This window comes from Melopsittacus undulatus, chromosome 4 (genome assembly GCF_012275295.1).
Source record: "Melopsittacus undulatus isolate bMelUnd1 chromosome 4, bMelUnd1.mat.Z, whole genome shotgun sequence".
In the NCBI taxonomy this organism is placed as follows: Eukaryota; Metazoa; Chordata; class Aves; order Psittaciformes; family Psittaculidae; genus Melopsittacus; species Melopsittacus undulatus.
The window spans coordinates 54,281,199-54,290,057 of NC_047530.1; the positions used below are offsets into that span (position 1 = coordinate 54,281,199).

Consider the following 8,859-nt stretch of genomic DNA (forward strand, 5'->3'; position numbering starts at 1 on the left):
TGTCAGCATGGAACAAAAGACTGCGGAGACTTGTTGAAACTCAGGAGTTCAGACCTCAGTAGGTCTGTTTTTCTCAACAGAATGCTGCTTAGAAAAGAGGAGTACTTATCTTGTTCCATTTATATGGATGAATGTGGCATGGCTGTGTACATATATTATTCCTTGAGGATGTAACCATTTTGACAAAATATTTTGGGAAGACTCCTTGTATTTAGTATAGAAACTGTGGTTAAAAGCAGAGAGAAAGTCAAAGACTGTATCCCAGAATAGAAAATAGCATACATATTTTCTATTCATACAGATGAAATGATTCCATAATTCACTTATGATATCATATTAAACACCAGACAAAAGTACATGAATATTGAAGTACTTTCTACCCTAATCTGACTCCGGTATTATAAATATTTTATTCGTTTCCTTATCTTCTGTTCCAGATTCCAATAACTGTGAAAAGGAACATTTTGAAGTGGGTATGAAAAGCAATCAGAATGTCAGGTAACAGAGTCTTTTTTTATACGAAAGCACTGGCCTTGAAATTTTATGTGTGTATTTAGAAAATTTGTCATACTTAATGGTAACAGAGAACTTAAAAGAATGCAAAATTCCTTATAGTTGAAAATTCTGAAAATTGTAAAGTATTTTCTTAAACTCGAAAATGACAATTTAAAAGAAGAGGTGAGCTCATGTATTTCTCTTATTCTGTGTAATTTTAGAGAATGAATCAATCTTTCCAACTTACCTCACATGAACAATTAGAAACTGTGTAGCCCGAATTAAAACTAAAAAGTATAATGGGAACAGGATTAACATGTTTTCAACGACTTTATAAAATTCTGTTTCCAGCTACTACTGTAATAATATATTTTAAAGGAAAGTTGATGATGTGCTGTGTTGCAGACTGAAAAATATCAAGCAAGACTAAAACTGAAATAGTGAAAAGAAAAATACATGGAGCAGGGCAAAATTTTAACACTGAACTTAGTAATGTATATACACATATGATTAATTTAAAGCAATTGCACTCACATTTCTTAAAGAATTGGCATGTGAAAAAACATCCAGATTTTCAGCATTTGGCCAGAATCACAGTTACAAAGGAAAAGCAACACAGCAGTGCCTTAAAAATGTTGAAAATTAGTAGGGAACAGAATTTTGTGGAATATGAATAAATTTAACCATGCATCGTTTTGATTGTAGGTCTTCCTCTAAGGAGCAGAAAAACCCCTATGTGCAACTGGAACGTTTAAAAATATGTACATCAGAAGTGGGGGAGCTCCCAGTGTTTAAGCTCCAGCCAAAGGACAATGAGCAGGAGGGTGATTTCCTTCTGATAATTGAATGTGGGACCAAATCTTCAAGTATGGCTATAAAGGTAGTGGAATTTCCTTGAGGTTTTACCTGTTTTCTCCCCTTTATCCCACTGGCTTGTACCCACAGGTTCTGAAAGTTATCATACACTTAAGTATGTTGATTCATTTTGCCCTCAGACACTTCTGTGATGGGTTGAAGTAATGAGGAATGCAGCTTTTAGTTTGCTGCGTAGCTCCCTGATACTTCAATTTCTGAGCAGTCTGTCCCTGGGATTGGATAGCTGTAGTGTTTTTATATTCTAGCAAACAACCTGTCTGTACTGCCTAGTTACAAATACAGGATAAATAGCTTAAAACTGACCTGAATGCTTATTTGAGATTCCAGAAATCACAGTATAGTAGATTCTTAAATTTTTTGTATTCTATTGCTTCACTGGAATCTTGAGTGTGAATTTTTTTCCACAGAAGGAAATGGGAATTTCTGGCGAGAACAAAAAGCTATACTAATTTTTTTTGGAGCTGTTTACTGTGAAATTTGCAAATAAGAATGTAAAGTATCCTGTTACTATCATCTGTGGTATGCAATTTCTACAGCTCTCTCACAGTGCTATTACATTGTGGTATGTGGAGAGAGTAACTTGACCAAGGTGACCTGACGAGCCACTGGCAGACATTGAGCTGAACGTGGGCCTGCTGAACCCCAGTGCTCTCTCCAGTAGAGTTCACTGCAGAGAAACCATTTTGTATGCAGATAACTGCTGCTGTTGAATGCTTATATATGAAAATTATGATTGTGTGATCCCAGATTTTAATTCCTTCCAGATACATAAACATAGTCCACCTGAAGGAATGAAATCCAAAGAGGAGAACTCACAGGACAGAAAATTTCCCATACCCCAGGCTGCAGGACAGATACAATCTCCTTCTGTAGATACTCCATCTGTTGATCAGAAGCTCAGCAATGGCATCTCCACCACAAAAAAATCTCCAATTACTCAAGAAGTCAATATAATTGAAAATGAGGATTTCTGTGCTGTGTGTCTTAATGGAGGAGAGCTGTTGTGCTGTGATCGTTGCCCCAAGGTCTTCCATCTCTCCTGCCACATTCCAGCCCTGCTCAGCTTTCCAGTGTGAGTATGTATGATATTATGCTAAGATGCTCAGCTTCTGCTCACTGCCTTGGGGCAGAATATATCCTCAGGGATGTATGTGTCACCTTTACACAACAGCAAGGACTGCATCTCTTTCTTGCCTTTCTTGCAAAGGAAAGAATTGTCTTACTAGGAGCTAGACGAATTACTAACAGAAGCATTTCCAGCCATGTATGCCCTTTCTGCAGTTAGCTGGCCACTACAGCAAGAGATGGCAGACCTGAGCTTTAAAACATTCTCACAACTTATTGGAGAAAAATAAAATCCTAATGCACGTGTAAAGTCTGTGGTGTAGACTTCATCTCTTCTCTGCAAGAACAGTGACTAGTGCAAGGAAAGAGCAATCAGTGAGTTCATATTTGGTTTTCTAACCAGTTTTATGGGAAATTTAGGGTTATTTGGAATTTTGTGGAGGAATGTTTAGGGCATTGGTTTCCCTAAGACATACATTCTCTGGCAACTTATCACAGATGAATTATATGCAACATAGAGCTAGAATTAGGTACATGTCCACAGACCAAACTGTAAAAAGGAGGCTGACTAATTTGTGTTACTGGTGGTGTATAATTCTGAATTCTGTTAGAAATTGTTACCAGGTGGGACCAGAGACTACTTAATTTGTGCCAAGCCTAAGCTGAGAAAAATACGTTGTAAGAGATCAGTTTGGAGAGCCTGTTTTTAATTTCTATTAAAAAAACAGGAATGCCCATCTCTTTTCCCTAACAGCTAAGTCATTACTAAACCACTATTTTCAAAACAATATGAAAACCAAGTTTTTCTTTTAAAATAACCTTCCTAGGCAAAGTTAAATTCCAATGAAGTAAATTAACCCCCTTAACTAAAGTTCTGTCTTCATAGTTCATTAATATACCTTCACCTCCTGCTATTCAGGCCCTAATACTGCAGAAATTGCATTGCTGCATTCACAAAGTTCTTCAAGAGGTTTCTGAAAATGGATCTACTAGGAAGGACACTCATGCCCACGGACACTTATGTTTGTTTAGTTTGGGAACCTGTGTACTATCACTCATTATGACCTTTCCTGATAATGTTGATTTCTTAGATAAATATGTTAATTATAATATCAATTGATGATAAATATATAAATTTTATATGTAACTAATGTATAATTTATAATGTAACTAATTTATATGTAATTTATATGTTTTTGTCTTATGAACCAACTGTTGGCTATTTTTTCTTTATATTTTTCCAAAGAAACAGAACTTGAATCAATGCAGCTGCACACACTGCTAGTACATGGTTTCAAACATCATTTTGTCTTTTTGTCAGAAAAAGTTCAATGAGTAGAATCTGAAATTTTTACACTTCTAAATAGATTCAAATCTCTTGAAGAGCATCTGGTACAATGGGTTTCAGATTGCCTGCTATTGTAATACTAGTTAAGGATGAGACTTGTTTTCAAAGACTGTGATTCCTGAGGTTTGTTTTTGACAAGGTTGCTGACAAAATTTGACAGTTTTTGTTTCCTTGTTTTGCAGGGGAGAATGGGTGTGCACACTTTGCCGTAATCCAATGAAGCCGGAGGTAGAATATGACTGTGAAAACACTCGTTACTGCCACAGCAATAATACACAATATGGCCTTGATGACTATGACCAGAAGGTGGGAATAACTATATATTGCACTATTTAGAAAAGGACATAGCATCTCAGCAGGAGGCTTTGCCTCTTCGTTGCAAAGATGACTGTTTTGACTTGGTTGCTACTTGAATGATTCAGAGAGTAGTAAATACAACAATCACATTGTTAGTATTCAGCTATATCACTCCTACCTAGACATTGCTGTTCAATTTTAAAATGAATGACATGTTGTAGAAAGATGAAGCAAGCAGATCTAGAATTCCTTTCTCCTTTGAACAGGGAAGTCACATGTAGCAGCAGAGCAAGCTTCCTTGAGTCACCTTTGCCTGGCTTTCTGCCACTGAATCTTTTTCGTTTAAGACTTGGCATCTTTTCAGACATCTACTTAGGCCAGTTGCAATGACATTTTGTGATGTAGACACTTTTTGACTTCCGGTTGGATTGAAATCTTTATGGTCTTCATATGTACCATTAATCCCCTTGAAGATGACATTTAGGCCTTGCTAATTGAGTCTAGGTAAAAACTCATTTCTTTACATCACTATTACCAGTTTCCTCTACTGAACCTCCCATGAAAAACTGCCTTTCTTAAAGTCAACTTTGTTCTTGGAAACCGCAAGTTCCAAAGGTCCTGTGTATACTGTTGACAGCTAGAGAGGGAGGCTAGGTCCACATAGCTGAGTGCAGATGTTGAGCACAAATGAAACTTAGAACAAGGCACTGGTCTAGTCTGAACACCATACATAAATACAGCAGCAGTGGTTCTTAGAGCACTTGGGCTCCTTGGAAAGGCCTATGAACACTGATCAAATTAATCCATGCTGTTTCCAGATCTAAGCTACACTGTCCAAAAAGAGCCGGACATAAATTCTTGACACTGTTGTGTTCCCTGTTTCTATTGGATTGAGTACAACTGGCCAGGAATAGTTGGGATTTGGATCTTGATTAGTGACGTTCTATTTAGAAAATGGAGTTGATTAGAAATTGCATTGCTTGTGAGCAGGCATGGCTTATGTATTGGCAGTGCTCTTTATTTTTTTGTTTCCATTAGTGGAAAAAATAGACAAGTATTTTACAAGCTAACAATGGTTAAATTGACCTGTTTTTGTACATTACTACCAACTACATAACTTAATATCCATTTGTATAAATGAATATGAGCAGTGTGAAACATTTTCTGTGTAACTGTTCCCACGCTCTTGCTGCTGTTCTTCTAGTCAAGAGCCAAGGGACAGCTCTGGATTGCAGAAAGGAAATAGCTATAGAGCTGAATTCCCAAGAGTTTTGAGGATATTTACATGCAAAAAAAAAGAAAATTACATATTTAATTTCTGCCATTTCTTGACTGTCCTCATTTTAAAAACCATAAAAATGCAATGAGGCAAAATGTCCCACAGGTTAGAATGAAGTGTGCCATTTTGCATCAGAAATGTACAGATGGTATGAAAACTCCCCTTCTTGTTATAATGATTGTTTAACCAAGGGCAAGGATGAAACTCGCTTGATTTGAATTAAAAAGCATTTCAAATTTGTCTTTTACAGAAGTGTGAAAAGCTGGTGCTTTCTCTGTTCTGCAGTAGTATGAGCCTCCCATTCCATGAACCTGTCAGCCCCCTGGTAAGTACCGCACAAAGATGGGTTGGAAGGAATCCAAAAGGTGTTCTGGCACACCTCTCAAGTTTCTCCTTTGTCTTCTTGAAAGATATTAATTAATGTTTTTTTCTAAACAAGCAGTATTGATTCCTAGGGAAGGGTAGGTGTTTCCTTCTTGTAAGTGCTTTGAAGATGCCAGGTCAGAGGCAAGTAGATGCTGGCCAGTGATCTCAGACCATGTTTGGGTGCTAATTTAAGGTGCTGGTAGGTATCACATATTCTAAAGGTATATGAGGGGTTCCTCATTGATTAAGGAAGCTGACTTGCTGCATACATGGAGAATGTTGCACTGTCATAAGAGAGGTCTGTTTTAGAAAGAAATCTGGACTCTCTTTTTTCTGGTACTTTGCATAAAGTTGGTAATGTGATTGTGTTCAGGGGAAGACTGCTGTTTCATCCATGTACTCAACATTTACAATATTAACTGGCTATTTTAAGGAACGTGTAGATTCATACTATTGTAATCATAGAGCACAATGTGAAACAAGTTGAAGGAGGAAAATGAGAGGGGGAAAAATGTTTTATGTGAAGGAATACCCCAAATAACAACATAAAAAACGTTCCACCTAATATAGCTTGCAATGAAATTATGGAACATGCTACCTAAAAAGTAGGTTTTAACACAGAAATATTTAAGGAGTGGGATATCCTGGTAGCTAATGCCCATTGAAGAAGACTGTAACTGAACTTTAAAAAGAGTGCGTAGTAGCATTTGTTTAATCACTCTTGGCAGACTACTTCCACCATATCAGCTGCTAGTATCTCAGCACATTATTTTTATAACTGCTTGGGGGAACTGTTTGCTAATTGTCAATGTTGCATATATTATTGATTATGGTTAAATTTATACATTTATATCTGGGGTAAAGTTTAGAAAGTGCAAAACGTAGTCACTGAAGTGTGCTATATTCATAGAATCATAGTACAGTTAAAGAAAGTAGTCACTGAAGTGTGCTATATTCATAGAATCATAGTACAGTTAAAGAGAGTAGTCACTGAAGTGTGCTATATTCAAGATCAATCTTGCAAGCAAATATGTTTTTAATCAAACCAAAAAAGCACCCAGGAAGATGATGTGCAAGTAGAGGCACTGAAAAACTAGAGCTCTCTTCCTTGATGCAAAGAATCTTCTGAAGTGACTTCATCCAAACTTGCATAGGAGTGACTGGGAATGTTTTAATTAAAAAGGTTACGTAGCTGTGTTTTATTCCTATTGCAGGCTCGACATTATTACCAGATCATAAAAAGGCCAATGGATTTGTCAGTCATACGAAACAAGCTGCAAAAAAAGGACAAGTCCCACTACTCTGCACCTGAGGAACTTGTGACTGACGTGCGTCTCATGTTTTGGAACTGTGCAAAGTTCAATTATGTAGGTTTCTAATATGCATGGGTGAGGGCACATAAACCAGAGGGTTTCTCTTTCAAGCTGTCATGGTGTTGTAATTATTGGTTCCATTGACATCAGATATGGGCTTAGGATAAACAGAAGTATTCATCAGTTTTATTCTTTGGAAATGATCTAACTTTTTGTTTTTAATGATAGAAGTGGAGATACATATGGCCCTGAGAACTTGAGATACATATGGATCTAAAATTAGAAAGGGACATCTTAGCTATCTGGAATGATGCTGCATTTGCTGTGAAAAGCCAGCCACAGCCATGAAAATAGCTAGGGAAAATTCAGGTGCACAGGAATTTCTATGCAATGATGACTGCTAATTTTTCTAGTTCACTGCACATCTCTTTACTTAGAGGAGCAGAAATGTGTTCCTTAATAGCAGCATCTGTTTTTTACTTACATTGTAAATGCAGTGGGACTAATGGGCTGTAGAAAGCACACAGGAAGCTAAGGAGATGTAGTAAACACAACAAAGGCAAGATATTACGGTAGGTTAGTTATTTGGTTTGATCCTTCACTATTTCTATATGTGGTAACACTGAACAGTTATTCATTCTCTTGCAGCCAGATTCAGAGGTTGCTGAGGCTGGACGACGCCTAAATGTATTCTTTGAGGGCAAACTAAAAGAGGTTTATCCAGATAGACATTTTCCTTCACTGCAACAAGAAGACTCTGATTCTGAAGAGGTGGGGAGCCAGAATAGCAAAATGCCACCCCAAGATTTTCAGTGGCCATCATATGGGCAGGAGTACATTCAGCCTAAAAGGAAACGGCGCCATGCTGTAAGAGTGCAAAAGCAGAAGCATTTGGTTGCTAAGTGGCCACCCTGCTAATTCTGTTTACAGCTACTGATGGGAAGTTTTGACAGGGCTGTGTGGAAAACTGTCAAGCTTCTATCACAGATGTGATCAGTTCTACAATTTTATGTCAAGATCCTCTGAGTGAAATAAAGTGTCAGTTGTGTATAAATGTGTGAGCATGAAAAAACGAAGTCTCTCAGGCCACACAGTTATATTCCTAGCAGAAAACTCTGTCAGGCTTTTAAAAAAGACTAAGCCCTCTAGCTATTCACTGTTTGTTTCCTTTGTACACAGGTAAGTGAAAAAAAGTAAAAGAATGATGTTTCAGCCAACTAACAGCCTTCCTCAGGTATGACCTCCTCATGATATGAGGTTTGCTATGAGGAATCCAGCAGCATAATTGACAGAGTTAAGGTGTGTGGAAGGAAAGCAAAGCATTCGGGCTGTTTATTTAAACTCTCCTAATCTGCTGACCATATGCCTTATTTCTAGATGTTGTGAATAGATAACAGATCCAAAGTGTTTCAGTCTGTCAATATTTAATCTGTTAAATCATGTATATGTTTTGCAGTGTTTACACTGAAGTACTAATATTTTGGTGATAGGTAATGATGATTAATAATGAAAGTAACATGCTAATAATATCTAATACTGCAGAACAGTTTTGTGATCTGTTCAGCATGACATCTCTATTTTATAGAGCACGGGTAACCATGTAATAGTTTTGAAACCTCAGTGTAAATGTTAGCCATGTTTTGTGATAAATACAATGTATAGTCATAAAACCAGTATGTTGTTTTACTCAATGATTTTTCTGGGAGCTTGACTGATCAAGGCCTATGGCATACAGTCTAAGGTAATTGTCTGATTAGCTATTTCTTTTGAAGCAGAACATTTTCATTAAATCACAAAATAACAAGTCTAATACTAGGGCT

The 8,859-nt window shown here is 37.1% G+C and overlaps 1 protein-coding gene across 1 annotated transcript in view; it reads left to right on the forward strand.

Annotated features, from left to right (window-relative positions):
• Positions 1 to 8,279, forward strand: part of TRIM66 (tripartite motif containing 66) — a 53,569-nt gene extending 45,290 nt beyond the window's left edge. Inside the window, exons 13-20 of the mRNA XM_034062141.1 lie at positions 438 to 498; positions 1,201 to 1,375; positions 2,136 to 2,443; positions 3,967 to 4,090; positions 5,611 to 5,685; positions 6,941 to 7,093; positions 7,688 to 7,907; positions 8,221 to 8,279. Of these exons, the coding sequence (XP_033918032.1) occupies positions 438 to 498; positions 1,201 to 1,375; positions 2,136 to 2,443; positions 3,967 to 4,090; positions 5,611 to 5,685; positions 6,941 to 7,093; positions 7,688 to 7,907; positions 8,221 to 8,279 (1,175 nt within the window). The remainder of the gene's footprint in view (positions 1 to 437; positions 499 to 1,200; positions 1,376 to 2,135; positions 2,444 to 3,966; positions 4,091 to 5,610; positions 5,686 to 6,940; positions 7,094 to 7,687; positions 7,908 to 8,220) is intronic.
• The last annotated feature ends 580 nt before the right edge of the window (positions 8,280 to 8,859 follow it).